This window comes from Podarcis cretensis (genome assembly GCF_951804945.1).
Source record: "Podarcis cretensis genome assembly, chromosome: 10".
NCBI classification, from domain to species: domain Eukaryota; kingdom Metazoa; phylum Chordata; class Lepidosauria; order Squamata; family Lacertidae; genus Podarcis; species Podarcis cretensis.
In genome coordinates this window covers 6,791,336-6,812,837 of record NC_137179.1, presented here as the reverse complement: position 1 = coordinate 6,812,837, position 21,502 = coordinate 6,791,336, and the positions used below count along the sequence as shown (strand labels likewise).

General features: G+C 46.2%; 1 protein-coding gene across 1 annotated transcript in view; it reads left to right on the top strand.

The window, feature by feature from the left end:
• The window catches only part of EXOC4 (exocyst complex component 4), a 376,341-nt gene extending 355,052 nt beyond the window's left edge, over positions 1-21,289 (top strand). Inside the window, exon 18 of the mRNA XM_079992331.1 lies at positions 17,915-21,289. Coding sequence (XP_079848457.1) covers positions 17,915-18,152 — 238 coding nt within the window. The 3' untranslated portion in view covers positions 18,153-21,289. The remainder of the gene's footprint in view (positions 1-17,914) is intronic.
• Positions 21,290-21,502: the final 213 nt, after the last annotated feature.

The window sequence follows — 21,502 nt, the reverse complement described above, 5'->3', positions numbered from 1 at the left end:
AGATGATGATGATGATGATGATGATGATGATGATGATGATAATAATAATAATAATAATAATAATTTTTATTTACTGTATTTTTCGCCCCATAGGGAGCACCGGCCCATAGGGCGCACCTAGTTTTTTGGGAGGGGAATAAAGAAAAAAAAAATTATTTCCCCCCCAGACGCGGGGCTGGGGCGGGGGAAGCCCGAGCTTCCCCTGACCCCAGCCCCCAGAACAGGCTGCTCTGTGCAAGCCGTGGGAGGGCTCCCGCGGCTTGCGCAGAGCTACCTGAAGCCCGGGTGCGACTGCTCAGTGCTCCCGGGCTTCGGGGTGCAGGCAGCTCTCCGCAAGCCGTGCTAGCCCGGCGGGAACTCCCGCGGGCTCCCAAGGCTTGCGGATAGCTTCCTGAAGCCTGGAGAGGGAGAGGGGTCAGTGCCCACCGATCCCTCTCGCTCTCCAGGCTTCAGCAAAAGCCTGCATTTGCCCCATAGGACGCACACACATTTCCCCTTCATTTTTGGAGGGGAAAAAGTGCGTCCTATAGGGCGAAAAATACGGTATACCCCGCCCTCCTCAGCCAAGACCAGGCTCAGGGCAGCTAACAACCAATAATAAAAACAAGTTGATTAAAATACAATTTAAAAAACAAGATTAAAATGCAACATTGAAACATTAAAACCCATAAGCAGAACATGAGTGCATTGGTCCTCTCAGCAACATGCATAACTGCCTCGGACAGTTGAGGGACATCATGGCTAGTGGCCATTAGTCTCTGGCTTTTCTTCTCAGGCATGACCCTCCTGCTTTGAGAATCGCAGTTAAATATCCGTCATCTCCTTGCAGCATCTCCTCGGATGGAATAGGGTTCAAACAGGTCAGAAGCACAAGTTGCCAGAAATAATGTTTGTGTTTATTACTTTCATTGGGTAGCCTGTCTCGTTCTGAACAAGTAATGACATGCAAACACATGCCTGTGCACCCTTAAAATAGCAAGAGAGCCACCTCAAAACGCTAAAATAACCAGCTTGTTGGTTCTACTCCAGCCCGCTGAGGACAACCCAGAGAGCTCAAAATGCTTCCTGTAGAGAGTGTTCCCCCTGAGCATGCAAGCTGAAGATGCAGAATGAAGTCAGGCAGACTATAAAAAGAGAAGCCACAGCAGGCTTTTTGCCCGTGGTGTGAGCTCAGATTCTTCTCAGCTTCACAGTTTGCATGCTAGACATATATCCCAGCGTCAGTCTTTTTAAAGAAAATAATAAAGTGCCATATGTACATTTATCTGTTCATCTTTCCATCTTGAGAGGAAGAAAAAAGAAGCCCTGCAAACATTTTTTTTAAAAGAGTTACTAAAGCTGCTCTAGGGGATGGTAAGGGGAGGTAGGTTTGTGACATTACAGGCATCCGCCAATAGGCGCACTCCACGAGGAGATTCCCCCCTTTTGTCTTATTGAATGAAAACCCTGCACAACCACTTTGCCACTCCACCACCCCGACCGTCGTGAAACAGAAATAGTGGTTTGGACTTCACCCCCAGAGGCACGCTCCCTTGTTTTTTGAGAAAGCCTGATGCTAACAACAACAGAATGCAATGAAAGCAGCATCCTTCGAAGTGGACTGGGGATGCCAACCCCACCGGGTCTGCCCACCCTGTACTGTTCTCCTGATTTAAATCAAGCAACCCAACCTACAGTGGTGCCTCGCAAGACGAAATTAATCCGTTCCGTGAGGCTCTTCGTATAGCGGTTTTTTCGTCTTGTGAAGCAAGCCCATTGACAGCTTAGCGGATTAGCGCTATTAGCGGCTTAGCGGCTTTTAGCGATCAGCTGTTAAGCGGCTTATCAGCGGATCAGCTGATAAGCGGCTTAGCGGCTTAGGAAAAGGGGGGGGAAGGGAAAAAACCCGCAGGAACTCGCAAGACATTTTTGTCTTGCGAAGCAAGCCCATAGGGAAATTCGTTTTGCGAAGCGCCTCCAAAACGGAAAACCCTTTCGTCTAGCGGGTTTTCCGTCTTGCGAGGCGTTCGTCTTGCGGGGCACCACTGTATATGGGACGGGGATTTTCACAGAAAGGAAGGATTCACTCCTCCTCCTCCTCCTCCTCCTCCTCCTCCTCCTCCTCCTCTTCTTCTTCTTCTTCTTCTTCGGTGCTCACTCATAGCCAAGTATGATTGTCTTCCATGAACACAGTCTTAACAATGAGTCTGTAAGTGACTGTTGAGGCCAATTCTGGATCCACACATCCTTCCACAGTGGGGATATAGGTTTTCAGGCAGGAGGTTATTACTGTGAGGGTTTGCCAAGTGTGCCTTCCTCTTAGCATGTTTCTCCCTTTTGTCCTGAGTTTGAACGTTTTCAAAGTCCATGACACTTTTGGTAAATAAAGGCTGTTCTCCAGTTGGAGCGCTCGCAGGCCAGTGTTTCCCAGTTGTCAGCGTTTATACTACATTTTTTAAAAATTGCCTTGAGAGAGTCTTTAAACCTCTTTTGTTGACCACCAGCATTACACTTTCTGTTTTTAAGTTTGGAATAGAGTAGTTGCTTTGGAAGACGATAATCAGGCATAAAATCAACATGACCAGTCCAACCAAGTTGATGTTGAAGAATCATTGCTTCGACACTGGTGATCTTTGCTTCTTCCAGTACACTGGCATTAGTGCGCCTGTCTTCCCAAGTGATGTGTAAAAATTTTCAGAGACACCAATGATGGAATCTTTCAAGGAGTTGGAGATGGCGTTTATAAGTGGTCCATGCTTCACAAGCATTTTCACAGAAAGGAAGGGTTCACTACTATCCCCAATGGTGTCCCACTCCTCGTTGTATTGGGTCAGGGCGGGGGGCATTCCCTGCAGCTGTTATTGAATTGTTTGTTTTTTGAACAACAACAACAATCAATGGAGTCACTGGTCTCTCACCATTTCATCCTTATTATCCCAAAACAGCAGGTGCAGTGGAGTGAGGGTGGTCCTGGCCAATCGTTTTTTTGAGCCAGGAACATCCTGATTTTGTAGCTCAGAGCTCCTTCAGGTGACCTGCTTGTGGAGGCAACCGTAATCCCCTAGCTGCTCCAGGATATAAGTGTGTCAAACTAATAAATGAGCTGCACAAACTTTCTAAAATAATCAACATTCTTCTTCTTTTAATCAGCCTGTTCAAAAGCGTAGAGCACCTAGCAGTAAGTTGGGCATTTAATACTCCAGCCTGCCTGCCCTCTGCACACCACTGCCTCTCTCTTCTAGGTGGTTTTTCCTTTTGCAGCAAAGATGTTATGTAGATCCACCATTTGAACATTTCCTGGGGGCACTTTTAATCCCTTTGCTCTAACCTTTTAAATATAAAGGTGTTCGTGGCCTTGGTAATGATTTTCACTGCCTGAATGTGGATGCTATTTGGCTGCTCTTAATGAAGAGGTGCAATGCCATTTTCTTCAGCTAAAAATACCATTGTCAGGGGTACATTGATGGGTGAAAATTTAAGGGTGGGGAGGACCTTTTCTCACCTGGCAATTTTTGAAATTGAAGGGGAGTGTTGACTGTTTGATGACCTTTTCAGTCTACAGGAAACCTGTTTTCACATTCTCAGAGACAAGAAATTTCACACAGGAGCTGAATCCAGTACTTTCAGCCTCCTCTTCCTCCTCTGCTAGGGGGTGTGCTGGCAGAGTAGGAATACAGGCACCAGAAGTTGGCAGTCTCTGGGCCAAGTCAAAACTCGTCCCCTGCAACCAACCCCTGAATAGGCGAGGGGCTTGGTCTCACCACTCAAAGAACCTGGCCCCTTGGTTCCCTTCTCCTCTCTGAGTGGGACGCGGGTGGCACTGTGGTCTAAACCCCTGAGCTTCTTGGGTTTGCTGATCAGAAGGTCAGCAGTTCGAATCCACGCAGCGGAGTGAGTTCCTGTTGCTCTGTCCCAGCTCCTGCCAACCTAGCAGTTTGAAAGCATGCCAGTGCAAGTGGATAAATAGGTACCACTGCGATGGGAAGGTAAATGGCATTTCCGTGCGCTCTGGCAGTCATCACAGTCCTCTGTGCGCCAGAAGCGGTTTAGTCATGCTGGCCACACGACCTGGAAAGCTGTCTGTGGACAATCGCCAGCTCCCTCGTCCTGAAAAGCGAGATGAGTGCCGCACCCCATCGTCGCCTTTGACTGAACTTAACCGTCCAGGGGTCCTTCACCTTACCCTCTCTGGGTATCGCCCCAAATGCAGCACTGGACCCAAAGGGGTGCAGCAAATCCAGTGTTGGAATAACAGACCAGGTATTGTAGGCAGATCAATCAGCAGTTCTGGCAGGTTGGAGGATCATCAGACAGGAGGAGCAGGCTGGGCAACAAGACAAGCATCCGGGGGCAGCAACAAGGCAGAGAACAAGCTGGGACCTTGGCAAGGATCACACTCTGGTTGCCCCCTCAAACAAAGCACCATGTGGGCATGTGCTGCAATGCTCTCCATCCCACAGAGGTGGGCTTAAGGCCATGTGTCTATCAGCCCTCTTTGAACTATTCCCATTACAGAGAGATAGCTGGGGACAAAGGGAGTTGCTTCCCTCTTGCACATGGAGATGCTGTCCTTGTCTGGCAGACGGAGGTGTCAGAAAGAGACAGGAGGGTAGAGAGGAGAGGAGTGTAGGGTGAGACAAGGGCTGGATCTAGACACATCAGTTAAATGTACAGTAGTACCTTGAGTTACATACGCTTCAGGTTACATACGCTTCAGGTTACAGACTCCACTAACCCAGAAATAGTGCTTCAAGTTAAGAACTTTGCTTCAGGATGAGAACAGAAATCGTGCTCCGGCGGTGCGGCGGCAGCAGGAGGCTCCATTAGCTAAAGTGGTGCTTCAGGTTATGAACAGTTTCAGGTTAAGAACGGACCTCCGGAACAAATTAAGTACTTAACCCGAGGTACCACTGTATTTCAAACTTTGTATGAGAAATTGGGTTGGCAAAAACAGAACTCCACAGTGCCATCTGGTGTCACAGTGTTAGAATGCGTAAACAACACATATAAAGCACTTTTTCTTTGCCAATGTAGCTGAGTCCAAGATAGAAGCAGGGTGAGAAGAAGCACCTTATGCTTGCAAATTCTGCATCCCTCCCATCTTTTCCCACAGCCTAAAAAGAAAGGCTGGTAAATATTGAATTGTCAACTTGAAAGGAGAAGTCTGTCACTTTGTTCTAACCTCTGAATGGGAGGAACTCTTTTTTTCTGGGCTATGTCTTTGTACCAGGAAGCCTATCTAAAGAAGATGGGGAGACATTCTGCCACCAAGGTGTTTTTCACTTCCCCATCGGAGGCTATGCTGCTTCATTCTTGCCTCTCTCTAGACAGTAACAGATATTTCGCAGAAGGTGGTATCATTCTGTTTCAGTGTACACCTCAATGGGACCACTTAATCCCACGTTTTGCATATCCCATTGTCCATCTCTCCCTCTTAATTAAATTAAGCTGGTGCGGTGAACTTTTCAGCTGTCAGGAGAGGCTTTTGAAGCTATTCAGAGAACAAGATAAGCCAGCAACAACACTTTTCTTCTATCCAGAGTCAATTGACCTTGGTCGGGGGATGCTACGCCCGCCCCCTGCCCCAATGCTTACGGTTCTCTAGAGCACAAAGGCATCACTTGGGAATGGCTAAAACAGACCAGCTGAGCACCGTACACTTTTTGTGGAGGCTTCTTCCTCTTCAGGTTCAGATTGTAAGTGTGAAGTGCGTGGCACTTCTACACAGTGAGGCAATTCTCCAGCCAGGTGAGGTTTCGCTTCACCCCTTCCGTGTTTTCTGCATCCCACCTTCCTTTGTTTCCCAAGAGATCCCTCTATAGCAATGGTTGGGCACCTCCAGCACATGGGCTAAGGTTCCCAGATGTCCCTGTTTCCCAGGGACATTCCCCAGATTTACAAATCAGTCCCCATACAAAATCCATGGAAGTTGAAAAGTGTCCCCGGGTTCATTGAAAAAAATCTGGTAACCTTACCGTGGGCCCAATCAGGCCTCCCCGTGTTGCCTGTGGAGCACTTTGGCCAGGCTGAGCCACACACCCCTGTCCTACCCCTGACGCATAGCTGTCAAGCGTCCCTTATTTGGCGGGACAGTCCCTTATCCCAGCGCCATGTCCCGCTGCTGTCCCTTATTGATGATGTCCCTTAAATTAAGCTACTGAAGGTAATGGGGCCCTTTCTATGTCCAGCTGTCCTTTGTCAACAACAAATTGTTGCTTTTTTGTGTTGAATATATGCTATATGGTAATTTATGGACCTAATAGGTATCTAAAGCCATTTGCACGCAACAAAATATGTATTTTATCAAAGTAATTGTTGATCCCTTATTTTGGCTGCTGATCCCTTATTTTTGAGGCTGCTGGTCCCTTATTTTCAAATCTGTAAGTTGACAGCTATGCCCTGATGTCATATAAGATCTGGGTGTGGTGCAGGTAAAGATGTAGCTGTCTGGTCCATCAGGGCTTGCAAAACACCATGCTCATTTCTATGTTCCAACCCAGAGTCTATGGCTTTCTCTCTAGCCTCTTCTATTTTGATGCCCATCCTGCTCCCCACTCCCTATTTTAATCTCAAAGGTGGACCCCACCTCGGTTGCATCTGGTCCAGCCCTCTAATGGCCTTCCATCTACAGGCTAAGACCTTTCTGTTTCCAGGGGACTTTGATTGATTGCACCAATGTTTTTTCTATGCCGTTGCACTGCTGCATATTTATTTATCTTTAGCTCAGAGCTGGCTGCTGGTCTTTATCTGTGGTGTTCATCGTTGTAGTTTTCGATAAGCTATTGTGCTGTGTTCTGTATTCTTTACGGTTTTCTTGTTGGCTGCCTTGGGCATCTAAACATGGAAAGGTGCAGTAAGAAGTAAATAGGGAGGGACGCCACCTTCAGAGCTCATCTCTATAGTAAGAGAAAACGACCCCACCAAGCAAATCATAGCCCTCAGTGGGGCCCATCCCACAGCTCAGATGGCTTTGTAAGAAGGCAGTGCTCCTGCTCTGTTCTTTTGCCGCACCTTTGAAACACTGTGCCAGAAAAGCAGAGAGCATGGCACTAAGGAGGGAGATTATTGATTTTTGCCGTTGGATTAGCATATCTGGCAGATGGAGGCTGTCTAAGAACAGTTCAGAGTGGCATCTGTGAGCTGCCTGATGGGAAGCCCTGAACTTCACACATCAGATGTGGGATTTCAGCAGTGTGTGTGTGTGTGTGTGTGTGTGTGTGTGTGTGTGTAATGCAGCAGTCCAATCCACCGCACCATCAACCAGCTCTGTGCGGCCAAGAATAAACATTTGCCGCTAGCAGAGATTTAAGAGCGCAGATTTTCATTTTTGGCATGGGAGGGGAGGTGCAGGGACGGGGGAAGTTGAATGCAAAATATACTGCGCTATGCAACTGAACATTACTTGGCAGAACCGATAAGCTAAGCTAGATCCTGATATGCATCTGTCTACCTGACAGACACACTGTGACTGTATTAGCTTAAATCTAATTACTTTTTGAGTAAATTGTGGATAAGCCTGTATTTGTCAAATAAAGCCCAGTCCACAATCCAGTTAGCTGGTTTCGCTCTTTCCTTTCTATTCTTCCTTCAGCCCTGTTTGTGGAGAACTGGATTAGCTGGTGAGCAGTTCTTGGGGCCAAGATTACAGGCACACATTGCATGCCTCCAAAAACACTCCTCATGTGAACTGGGGTCTGTTGTTCTCCCTCAGGTAACACGCATGCTGATCTGACACCCATAATGGCTCCCTTTTGTATACGTCTTAGATCAGGGATGTCCAAAGTCCGTTTCGGGGGCTCAATCCGTCCTGCCGGTCAGTTTAATCCGGCCCCTGTGGCAGTTTATTTACCGGGGTAAAATCCTAAAAACCTCAACAATTTCAATGCTAAAAAATGCTCAACAACTTTGGGGTAAAATCATAAAAAAGCTCAACAACTTCAATCCTAAAAAGTGGTTCACAACTGTGGTTGGCCCTTTGGTCGGTCCTCACGGCCCTTCACTTCATCAAATCTGGCCCTCTTTGAAAAAAGTTTGGACATCACTGTCTTAGATGGATTTCTGCCAATATGAGGCCTCTTCCAGGAAGGAACAGAAGAAGGTGGGAGCTCTTGTGGCTTGCATCTGAGGAAAAGATGAGTCCCTGACCCTCTCTAAATCAATGTCCATTGACCTTGGGTCCCCAGATGTTATCGGACTACAACTTCCATGAACTGTGACCATTGAATAATCTGACTGGGGGTGATAGGCATTGTAGTTCAATGACATCTGGGGACCCAAGGTTGAAGACACTGCTCTAAATATCCTTCCTTCCTTCCTTCCTTCCTTCCTTCCTTCCTTCCTTCCTTTCTTTCATTCTTTCTTATAGATATAAAAGACTGAGGGAGAGCAGCAATATGTTCCAAAAACCTCTCTCCTTCTGCAGTTTTCTCCTAATGTATTATTGCAATCTGCAGGTGTAGTTTGCAGTTGTTTTCTTGAAAAGAAAAGAAAAAACTGACCAGAGATCTAATCTATTAAGGATATAGAACTTCAGTGCATAGCTGTGTTAACACCTGACACTATTAAGCTCCATGCCTTGCATACAATAGACAGCTATAGTGGTGCCTCGCAAGACGAAATTAATTCGTTCCGCGAGTTTTTTCGTCTTGCGAAGCACGGACTTTGGAAAAGCTTCAAAAATCACCAAAGTCTTCAAAAACCTCAAAAAAGGCTACCACACCGCGTGCTATGAGTTGCTCCTCGAAGTGAATGCACGGTTTTAAGAAAAAGGAAACAAACTTGCAAGACAAAGGAAACAAACTTGCAAAACGTTTTCGTCTTGCAAAGCAAGCCCATAGGGAAATCCGTCATGCGAAGCAACTCAAAAAACGAAAAACTCTTTCGTTTTGCGAGTTTTTCATCTTATGAGGCATTCGTCTTGCGAGGTACCACTGTATAAAATTGTATCACCACTGCAAATAAAGGGCAACAGCCAGTAGCAAAAGAGTCTGAAGTGGATGGAATTCATGTTTAAGGATGCAAAGTATGAGGCCTTATGGGGAATTGTGGACGCAGCAGACTCTCATCCCCCTAGGAACACCAAGTGCTGATACCTTCCAGATGTTTTGGACCTAGAAGCCCATTGGGATTGCACTGGGGTCATTAAAAGTAACCAGCGCTGCCCCAGACTAAGGTTCATTTCAGTGGAGCTTGCATGGCAGACGGCCCTAGAGAGTATTCCCAGATTTTACCCATGTTAATTAGTGGGGCCATTTGGATTTTCCACCCCAGGTGCCAAAATGTTTTCTTCTGCCTTTAGCCATCAGAATTGTCTCTTCTGTCCTGTCCATAGCTGTCAACGTTCCCCTTTTTTAAAGGGAAATTCCCTTATTCCAAATAGGATTCCTCGCAAGAAGAGGGAAAAGTTGACAGCTATTGTCCTGTCCTGCTGCTTTGGAATGGGGCATAGCTGGGGTTCATTTGGCTCTCCAGGCCTTTACACCCCTCAGCTTTCCCCCCACCCAAATATATCATTCCCAAGAAGACAGTTGGCTGGTTGGTTGACTATGTCTGCCCAGAACAATTTCCTTGTTCCTCATCCTCATCTTCATCTTCCTGCACCTGGTTTGGGGTCTCTGGTCCTAAGTGACCTTCAGCCTCTATTTGAACCTTTCCCTGAAGCCTCGCTCTACGCCCTTCTTCCTTGCCCTCCCATTTCCCCTCCTTCTGTCCGCTCTCTTATATTGAGCCTGATCCCATCTCTCCTGTCCAAGACTTGATGCCATGTTCTGCCTACATCTGGGCAAGATGTTGAACCCTGGTTTACCTGAGACCTTGGGAGAGTCCCTTCCAGCCAGAGTAGGCCATGCTGAGCCATTCGGTCTTCATACAAATCAGCTTCATCTGCCACCAAGCTATCTCTCGGCCTCAGTTCCCTGTCTGTGAAATGGGATCATGGTTTCTTCTGAAGGCAAAGGCACTATATATAATAAAGCAGCCGGTGATTACAAGCGCCGTATACATGATAAATCACAATAGCCCCTTTGTTTCAGCATCTGGGTCCACTTCCCACACAGTTCGCGTTACGCACGCCAGGCTGCTCTCTGCTGCATTTGTTCTTCCCAGCGGGCAGCTAAAATTGTATTTTATTTTGTGCTGACTGGCGCACTCTTGTCGCTGCCTTTTCCACCAAAGTGCTGACTGTCTCCTTCCTCTTCTTCAGGGAGGCATTTCATTTCCACCTCTCCCCCTTATTTGCAAGGAGGGAAGTCGCTTAATATTCTTTATAAAGTGGCATCCAGTTCAGATAATTTTTGTCCTTTGTGCAGTAAAAATGCAAATCTGTCTGACTTACGTGCAATGGCAAGCATTAATAAGTGATGTTTAAATAGACTGGATTAGCAGTTTTACTGATATATGAACAAGATCCCAGCTCTCTCTCCTCCCTCCCTGCCCCTCCTCCCGAATAATTTGCACATGCAAAATCAATTTGAATACAACACACTAAATTCAATTTAGTTTTTGTGTAGGAAATTGCACTTATCGGCCTGAACCATTAAATTTACTGTTTAATATGTACTTTCCAGCTCACTTGGTTAGAATTTCATTGCCCTTTATCTGTATAAATTTAATTAGGCCTGATATCATCAGTATATTATAGAACTAATTAAAGATTTAGATAAGTGTGGAGGGTGTTTCTTTAATGCCCTATAAAGTTCCACTTGGCAAAGGAGGGGATTTTTCCTTCCTGCTTTGCCACAGCACTTTGTGGGAAGCTAAGAGGACCCTGAGTCAGAGAATGCTTTTGGAAGCAACATGCAGCGAGTTTGAAGGTGTTAAACCTGACTCTCTCATACTCTTCCTTAATTAACCTGCAGTGTCTAGTTTGGGGTAGGGGAGAATTCATTTATCCATGAAATAAATTCCCTAGGTGAAGAGTGTACACACAGTATGACTGCTGCTGTGTGACAGGACTGTTTGTTGACTCACTGTATCTCTCCAGGTTGCTTATCCCATCATAAGGTAAAGGTAAAGGGACCCCTGACCGTTAGGTCCAGTCGTGGATGACTCTGGAGTTGTGGTGCTCATCTCGCTTTACAGTGGTACCTTGGGTTAAGTACTTAATTCGTTCCAGAGGTCCGTTCTTAACCTGAAGCTGTTCTTAACCTGAAGACCATTTTAGCTAATGGGGACTCCTGCTGCTGCCGCGCCACCACCGCACGATTTCTGTTCTCATCCTGAAGCAAAGTTCTTAACCCAAGGTAATATTTCTGGGTTAGCGGAGTCTGTAAGCTGAAGCATGTGTAACCTGAAGTGTATGTAACCCAGGGTACCACTGTATTGGCTGAGGGAGTTGGCATACATGTGGCCAGCATGACTAAGCCGCTTCTGGCGAACCAGAGCAGTGCACGGAAACACCATTTACTTCCCCGCCAGAGTGGTACCTATTTATCTACTTGCACTTTGATGTGCTTTCGAACTGCTAGGTAGGCAGGAGCAGGGACCGAGCAACGGGAGCTCACCCTGTCACAGGGATTCGAACCGCCGACCTTCTGATCGGCAAGTCTTAGGCTCTGTGGTTTCCCTATCCCATCATAGCTGGCCACTTAGTCATGTGATATCCCCTGGTCAGGCATTTCCTACATGTTAGATGGGCTTTGTCTTTTCAGGAATGGCAATGAGTGCCTGTTTGGAAACTATGGCTGGTTCAGAACGATTGATGAAGGCCGGTTATTTGCGGCATTCGACTCCATTGCTTTTTAACCTGCATTGTCTCCTAGTGAGCTGCCAATCCCCATTCAAAGTTCTGGTTATCGCCTTCAAAGTCAGGTCCATTTTGGATCCAGTATGTCTGAAGGACCAGCTGCTCCAGCATGATTCTTCCTACCCACCTCTTAAGTTCTTCTGGGGAGGCCATTCCTCTGCATCCAACTGGTCCATGACAGCCACATTTTACCGCAATGTACAGTGGTACCTCGGGTTAAGTACTTAATTCGTTGCGGAGGTCCGTTCTTAACCTGAAACTATTCTTAACCTGAAGCACCACTTTAGCTAATGGGGCCTCCAGCTGCTAACCTATTTCTGGGTTAGCGGAGTCTGTAACCTGAAGCATCCTAACCTGAAGCATATGTAACCCGAGGTACCACTGTATTCATGTCTGTACGCATTACTCATCTGCAGAACCCAGAGAAGTGTGAATTGTGAAGAATGGCAGCCTTGTGGTTTGTGTATTGTTTTGAAAGTGTGAATTTGGTAGGTTCACCTTTAAATGCACGCTGAGCAGATTTATTTCTATCCCATCCCTACTTGGGATGTTGCTTTAGCCCCTTCTCAGTAGTCTTCAGGACCACTAAAACTGTTTCATTCAGTTGGGCTGTTGGTGCTGTCCGATCTGTGGAGTTTGTTTATGATGCTGCATTTTTTATTAAGTTAGTTGTTTGTTTTCAATTAATTTTACTGCTCAGGTTCTGTTATGTTTGTGAGCTTCTGCAGTGATTCCTGTGCTTTGGGCCTCTTCACTGTGCAATTTCTGGCTGTGGGCCTAATCAAAGGTCAATCCAGCCCATTGCTATCAGCCATTGAGTAGCCAACGGTCTCGAGAACAGAACCCAGCTCTCTGATCCTGTTGTCTTTTTCCTGTCCTGGTTCACTGGAGACCAGATCAGAGACAAGTCTGGACTCTGCAGCAACAGATCCTTCAACTTCCTTCCCATTCAGAACATACAAATGGAGTCTTGAACCAGAAACACACCTTTAAAAAATAAAATAATGAAATATTGGTGCAATTCTTAAAAGCCTCTTTTTTTTCCCTGGGAAAGCTCTGTGGGGAGAAGCAATCCTATCTTAAACTGCCTGCCTTGGAGGAAAGTCCCTAGATATTTAAAAATAATAATAATCTCAGTGGAAAGGCAGCCAAGATGAAGCAATCTCCCATGAGTGCCATCAATACTTTTCTCCATTTAAATGCTAATTTTCACCTCTAACCCTGGCTAGCCTGCATAAACAAAACAAAAGAAAACAAAATGTTTCAAGGGGTAGTCAGGGGAAATTCCTGATTGAATCCTGATCTGGATAAGATTTGATTTCTTCTCAAGATGGTGGCCGGGGGGGGGGGGGGCTTTGCATTTAATTTGAAGGAGGCAGCTCCTCAAACGTTCCTGAATCCGACTGCGGAAAGTAGCTTGCTGCTTTTGCCTTTACCATTCCAGCCTCCTCTCTGCTTATATCCACTTTTTGTCTCTCCCCCTCCCCATGCACCCCCGTGCACCCTCTTAGAATGAAGAATTTCTTTGGGGCAGAATTTCCTTCCCTCTTGCTCTCCTCCCTGCTTTCTATGTACATTGATGGTGCCAGATAAATAAACAACAGTAGTAGAGGCTCTGTGTAGGAATTGGAATGGAAGTTGCTTGTCGATCGTATCCTTATTGCATATAAACAGATTGTCTTCCACCGAGTCCTGGCGTTGGTCCATCTAGCCCTGAATTTTCTCTGGCTGTCAATGGTTCTACAAGGTCTGAAGCAAAGGCTTTTCCCATTGTCGCCCTCCTGATCCTTTTAAGCAGGGCTGATTTCAGACTGGAGAAGCACTATGTGTTTACGGTAAAGGTAAAGGGACCCCTGATCATTAGGTCCAGTTGTGACCGACTCTAGGGTTGCGGCGCTCATCTCGCTTTATTGGCTGAGGGAGCCGGCGTACAGCTTCCGGGTCATGTGGCCAGCATGACTAAGCTGCTTCTGGCAAACCAGAGCAGCGCACAGAAATGCTGTTTACCTTCCCGCCAGAGCGGTACCTATTTATCTACTTGCACTCTGATGTGCTTTCGAACTGCTAGGTTGGCAGGAGCAGGGACCGAGTAGCGGGAGCTCACCCCATTAAGGGTGATTTGAACCGCCGACCTTCTGATCGGCAAGTCCTAGACTCTGTGGTTTAACCCACAGTGCCACCCACGTCCCTGTGTTTACAATACTTCTCGGTTATTTGAAGGCCACCAGCTGCACAAGAGCATGGCAGTCACTACCCTCTAATATTGTCCAATGCTTCCTTCCCACCCCCCTCCACAAGCTGCATCAGTGTCCTCATTGGCTCTCTGACCCCAAATGATTGGCCACAGTCAGTGCCACTCTCCTTTTGGGGGACCTAAGTGATGTAAACTCAGATGGCAGTCAGCTAGACCCTTGGCTGCTGCTGTTTTCAGGGTCATTTGGAGTCGATCAGGCCTTGGGTCTGCACTCTGTCCCTGGCATTGCCGTCGGTCCCATGTTACAGGGGAATGCAGCAACCAGAGTGAGTTAGGGAGCAATTTCATAGGGTTGCGTTCAACTACATATTATACGGAGTATACCTACTGAAATTAATGAACATGGCTTCAGTTGGAGAATGACCCACACAATTTGCCTTGCACATATCACTGCTTGGCATGTGCATTCCTCTGCCATTGTGGGACTGCACCCTGATAAATGTCCGTCACCCTCCTTGTGTGTGAAAGGAGGCTGTCTAGAACAGGTATAGGCAAACTAGGCCCTCCAGATGTTTTGGAACTACAACTCCCATCATCCCTAACTAACAGGACCAGTGGTCAGGGATGATGGGAGTTGTAGTCCCAAAACATCTGGAGGGCCAAGTTTGCCTATGCCTGGTCTAGAAACTGGAAAGCAAACATTTCTGATGCATTTTGGATCCTACAGCAACGTTGCACAATGCAGGGTCCCATCACATCAGGTCCACCAAGTCTCTCCAACTAGCCTGCTAACCTTCTCCTCCTTCTCCAATAAGTTGCACATATGAGCAATGTAAAATTGGGTGGACTTTTTTGAAAGAAAAAATTGGCTGCATGTGAAGTGAGGGGAGGTGGTAATGCTGGAAGGAACCCCTTTTCAGACATGCTTGTTTGTACATTCAAGTTTTTGTTGTGGGGAGAATCGAAACTTTGATCTCTCACCTGCAGTCTGCAAATACACTCATGGGAAAAAGAAAGGGCACCCTCTTTGAATTCTGAAACATAATAACAATAATCTGTTCTGAAAACATAATAACAATAATCTGTTCCTCAGATGAACAACGCATGGCGTATTACACTGTGTCATGATTTATTTAACAGAAATAAAGCCAGAATAGAAAAGTCATGTGTGAAAAATAAGTACACCTTATGATTCAATAGCTTGTAGAACTACCTTTAGCAGCAATAACATGAAGTAATTATTTTCTGTAGGACTTTATCTGTCTCTCACATTGTTGTGGACGAATTTGGGCCCATTCTTCTTTACAACGTTACTTCAGTTCATTGAGGTTTGCTGGCATTTGCTTATGCACAGCTCTCTTAAGATCCCACACAGCATTTCAATTGGGTTGAGGTCTGGATTTTGAGTGCGCCATTGCAACACCTTGATTCTGGGGGTTTTCAGTCACTTCCTTGTAGATTTGCTGGTGTGCTTGGGATCCTTGTCCTGTTGCATGACCCAGTTTCAGCCAAGCTTCAGCTGTAGGGCAGGTGGCCTGGAGACACATACATACATACATACAACAAAGAAAAAGAAGGCTCCAGACCAGCAAACTGCTAAAACTTCGGCTTTTATAGAGTTGGGCATATTTGCTGATGATCAATTAAGCAAGGGGATTTGATTAGCAGCCCCTGTTTGCTACTTAGCCTCTTAATTCCTATGGGAGCAGTAAGGATATACTTAGTTTCTCACACTTGATTTCTCCATCGGCATAACTAAATCATGACATGATGTAATATGTCATGTGTTGCTGTTCACCTGAGGTTGTATTTACCTAATTTTAAGACCTGCTAGGGAACAAATGATTGCTATTATGTCCTGATATGTAAAACCACAGAATTCAAAGAGGGTGCACTTTCTTTTTCCCATGACTGTAGGTGCACCATGTGATTTTCCTGTTTAGGGGGTTGTTGGCTGCCCAGAAACTGAGGATGAAGCACCTAGACCAGAAAATGCAGTGTGTGTGTGTGTGTGTGTGTGTGCGCGCGCGCGCGCGCGTATGTGTCTTCCTGATGATTTAAAAGTTGTGCTGCCGGGCAGAATGCCTCTCTCTAGCCTCTCCTAAAAAAATTAAACAAAACATTTCTGATGGCTGGAAGCAAAAACTATGAAAAGGGAACAAAGGCTAATCAAGAGGCGAGTTCTTCTCCCTCTCTCTCTCTTTCATATTTCATTATTTGATAACATCAGGAGAGCAGGCCTATCAGAATTGCTTTGGCAAAGGCAAACAGGAAGCATGCCTGATCAATATTTATTAATACTTTTCAAAGACAGGGGAGGCAAACCTTGAGCGGAGCGGCTAATCGAGTGAGTAATTCCGCATGCGTAGGCCGGCTGGCCAAAGGCAACACCAGGCCAAACAAGGCAGTGGTTTTAATTGCAGCCAATTAAAACTGCAGGTTTCTCTCTCCCCAGCCCCCACACCACTGTCTTTATATTAATTGTTTATTTTAATTAGAAAATAATCTGATTCTCTAAGGAGTGGCAAGTAACTCCTGAAAGCAGTGAGTTCTGGATTCTGGTCAGAATGTCCTTTTGCAACTTCAGCCATTTGGCCTCCTGTGGATGGAGTTTGTGGGCTCATCCAGTCTTCTGCTTGTCCCGCGACTTTCCCCTGGGAGAACCCAATTTTTACCGCTGAATTAGAGCAAACGTCAATTGGGTTTTCTGCAGATTGCCATTTGCTGCGATTCAGCACAAAAGAGCGGGTTCTCCCAGGGAAAGGGGAGGGGCAAACAGAAAAGAACTCGGACCCGTGGCTAGAGAACATGGGACAAGCAGAAAACTACTCAAACCTTGCTTTCTAGGCACGAAACAAGTGGAAGCGTGGATGAGCCCTTTGTCTACTCAATACAGTGCCAGATCATGGCCTCCTCATAGCAAATAGTCTGAGTTGCACTGGCTAAGTGGGAGAAGGTAGGCATAGCCTAAGCACCTATACACCTAGTGCAGTGTTGCCTACACTGACTGGCAGCGGCTGCCCCGAGTTTCAGATGGAGGACATTCCCAGTCCTACCTGGAAATGCCAGGGATTGAACCAGGGACCTTGTGCATGCAAAATAGACCCGCCACCGTTGGGCTACAGCCCTTCCACTAGGACAGCTCTTCCTCTGGAGGCAGATAATAGTTCTTGAAAATGACTTTCATCCATTCTAGTGCCAGAACCACTTTGAACCCTAACCTCCTACACAGGACTCATTTTAATTTTCTTTCTTATTTTAATCTATTACCTTTTATAACTCTCCATTTCCCCCTTTTTTATTTTCTGACTGTCAGTGTGATTCCTGTTTGGTCAGCTGACAGCATGTTGTTGTTGTCATTTAGTCGTGTCCGACTCTTCTTGACCCCATGGACCAGAGCACGCCAGGCACTCCTGTCTTCCACTGCCTCCCGCAGTTTGGTCAAACTCATGCTGGTAGCTTCGAGAACACTATCCAACCATCTCGTCCTCTGTCGTCCCCTTCTCCTTGTGCCCTCCATCTTTCCCAACATCAGGGTCTTTTCCAGGGAGTCTTCTCATCTCATGAGGTGACCAAAGCATTGGAGCCTCAGCTTCAGGATCTGTCCTTCCAGTGAGCCCTCAGGGCTGATTTCCTTCAGAATGGAGAGGTTTGATCTTCTTGCAGGCCATGGGACTCTCAAGAGTCTCCTCCAACACCATAATTCAAAAGCATCAATTCTTCAGCTATCAACCTTCTTTATGGTCCAGCTCTCACTTCCATACATCACTACTGGGAAAACCATAGCTTTAACTATATAGACCTTTGTTAGCAAGGTGATATCTCTGCTTTTTAAGATGCTGTCTAGGTTTGTCATTGTTTTTCTCCCAAGAAGCAGGCGTCTTTTAATTTCATGACTGCTGTCACCATCTGCAGTGATCATGGAGCCCAAGAAAGTAAAATCTCTCACTGCCTCCATTTGCTGAAGTGAACGTGGAACTTTCTTCTTTGCATTGCAGGCAATACTATGAGATGCTTTACAACACCGCAGACGAGTTGCTGAATCTGGTGGTGGATCAAGGGGTGAAATACACTGAGCTGGAGTACATCTATGCCCTGAGCTTATTGCACCGCAGCCAGACCGGCGTTGGGGACCAAACCACCCAGAACATGAGGCTGCAGCGCCTGAAAGAGATAATCTGTGAGCAAGCAGCTATCAAGCAAGCCACCAAGGACAAGAAAATCACCACTGTTTAATTTATGCCATTGTGGGAGGGCGGCTAGCCAGAGAAGCTTCATGCTTGCTTGCAGCCAACAAGAATTGCATTGTTTTGGGCGTTGCATTGTTAAAGCGGGGTGTATGTTTGATATTTGGGTCTTACGCCCTTTTCATGAAAATATTATCCATTGGGTTTTTCGGGTGGGTGTGGGTTGGAGGCCAGTTACGTGGCAAGATGAGATTAGGAAATGTCACCATGATGAAATTGAATGCAAATGACTGGTGTGCCTGTCACTTTAGAGCTTTGATGGAATTAGCTGGGCGTGAGGGAGGGGAGTAGAAAAAGGGGGGGGTACCTGTTGTTCACTTGATCTAGTTGGATCTACAGCATTGAGAAAGACTGATAAGTAATTTTTAACTAAAATTCAGTTCTAGCTGTCAAAATGAGAGAGACAGACGTAGCTGAGATTCCTGCCCCCTTCCTATCAAGTGGTTTTTGGTTGTGCCAGTACTATCATGATATACAGCTGCCCTTATTTCCAAGATTCTCCTTTTCTCAGGTAAGCTGCAGATGAAGCTTGTCCACCATCTTGAATAGCATTTAACTGGTTTGTATGGGAAAGGGAGAGAAAGCCAGATGCCGCATGGCTCCACAGCTTTGGATTTATATCATTTCCCGTGGTATACAGCTGGTTGCCTGTATCATCTAGCCAAGCAGTGAGGAAAAGTTTGTCACTCCTTTCCCCCCGGTATTTCACTTGGTTGTGGAAATATTCTCTGCACCACTCAGCAGTCGACCAGCTAGTAAATGCTTACATGCTTACTCTGTGGTACGTTACCACTTGATTAATAGAGAAGACCATTTGCCATCCGTAACCAATATCACTGGGTCTCCCTGGAGATGCTGGCTCTAAATCCGCAAAGCTCATTAGCTATCTAATAGGGGATCATTGGTTTCTTTCAAGGTTTTTCTCTCCAGTTCAAAAGCAGAAGTTGGATTGTTACAACTTTCTTCAGTGGCTGCAACTCAAGGACACTTATTGCATTACAGAAAGCCTGAGAGGTTGTGTTTGCTCATACAGAACACACTTGATCCACCTGGCCCATAGGTAGCTAGTCTGCAAGGGGAGGGGTCTGCCACCTTTCTTGGCAGAGGTGGCTATAGGACCAGTGTGTGGTCAGCAGGGCAGACTCCAAGCTGCCATTGCAAGAATATCAGTTTGCTGTCCTTCAGGCTGAGCACAACCAGGTCAAAGATGATGTCTGAAAGTTGTCAAGTAACCTTTCTGTAAAAGTTTAGCACATCGCTGCCACAGCTAGCTCAGATCTGTTCCTAATAATGACGAGGTTTGCAGATCACATGAAACCATAGTTAAACATAAACTGTGGTTTGCTGTGAATGAACAGCATGCTGGTCCACGCTGCTCAGAAGTCCAATTTCGTCCATCCGTCTGTCCCCCGGTTCCTTCTGTTGGTGCACCAAAGAGGAAAGAAACCCGTGTCTTGCTTTGCTTTTTGTGTGGACCAGCACTTGTGGTATGTTTCTCACCAAACAAACCACAAATGGAAGCCATTCTCTCCCTAGAGAGAAACCACTCATGGTTTGCTTAAGGGAAACAAACCACAAATGCTAGTTTACACGTAAACCACAGCCAGCCTTTGGTCCCCCCCACCCCCCGTGCGACAGCCACAGGAGCAAAGACTTTTGAACAGCTTGCACCCAAATGCTGCTCATTCATATTAAACCATGGGTTTCCTTAAGCTACAGTTTTGTGTGTTTTCCAAACAGCGGGCCAACGTCACATTCTGGCCATTGACTTAGGTCAGCCAGCTCCATAGACACCTCCCTTCCCTTGGAAAGCCTATAAATATTGTCTGCTTCTCTAGAACGTTTCTTGAAAGGGAGTCAGGTCAGAGGGGAGGGCGATACAACGCTGACACTGTGGGTTTTGCCCTTCACTGCAGGACAGGCTCTGTTCTCTCCTCTTCGCACAAGATTGCACACTCCCTTTGCCTACAGCTTGAAGTAGAAGTTGAGCCGGTTCTTTTCCCTTGCTGCTTACGTTGCTTTCCTCTTGATTCGACTGGAAAATTAAAGGATAATTTTGGAGCCCTTAATTACTGTACAGTGGTTTGCTTGGATGCACTGGTTCTCTCCAAGGCTTATTCAGCAACTTCCGTGCAGTGATTTTTAAGGAGGTTGCAAGTCAGGCTTTGAATTCCCTGAGGAGGTCAGACTTTCCCCACCATCCTATGAACAGCAACATTTCAGGCACGAAGAGGAGATACACTTAACTAAGGTCACAGGAACCCAGGAGGTCCCCTGGAAGATATTGCCGTGCCTGTTCAAAATGGCTCTGGGCTGTTGATGTCTTAGTGGTGAAACTTAAGAACAGCTTTCACCAGCTCGCTCCAAACTTCAACATTTTCCCCGACCCTGCCTGCAAGTAGCATGTGGAAGAAACCCATAAAAAAGCATTTGAGTTCTTAATCCACAGGAGAATAACGCAGAATAGGATTTGGGCAAAGACAGTGAAATTAGATTTTACAAGGGAAATGCAGAGTTTCCAGTCCCATATTTCCCTTCTGATGCTAATGGGATGAGCAGATGCTTGCGATACAGGATTGGCAAGATGGGTGGATGATTATTCTCACCTTCAAGTACCATTTTTTAAAAAAAAGCTTATCTCCAGCTGGAAAACCTGGAGTTAGTTATTTTGGGGGGGAACTGTCCAGGGGGGAATGTCAGTGGTAGGTGGAAAGGAACCAGCAGGTGCAGGAGGAGGGGTTAAGCACCTCCATCCCCTGTAAGTGCCTGGCCCCACCTGCATCCTTCCATTCCTGTTAACTCAGCGCAAGCAAATGCAGTCAAAGAGGACTACTGCCCAGGTCTGCATAGGGTACCAGAAGCAGAGGCCACTGAAATAAAAGAAGACACAAGGTGCTTTTTCCTCCAGTCCTTGGTATGCACACAACCCTAGTTCCATGAGAGTTTCTCCCTTGAGATGCTGTTGGCAGTGGATCACACCATGAAGAATAAAAGTACTTGGGCTGGGGAGAGGGAGGATGATGGGAAATGAAAAGATCCTTTTGTGTATGATCTGAGACAAATTAATAGGCGGCACTTGCGCATATTCTATATTGGTTTTTGCTATTAAATATTAACACATGTATACACCCTGCTTTGAGCTTAATTTGTTCTTTGAGCCGCATCCCAAACATAAAGGCCTTCCAAACATCGGAAAGAGGCAAGCCTCCAGGAAAAGGGAAATTATGCAGTAGGCAGATGTAGCCTCTTACAAACTGGTGCATGGGTTATAATCAGGAGGACTCTCTCTGCTGCCTTCCTATTCTACACAATCTAGAAATATTTGCTGAGAGACCTAGT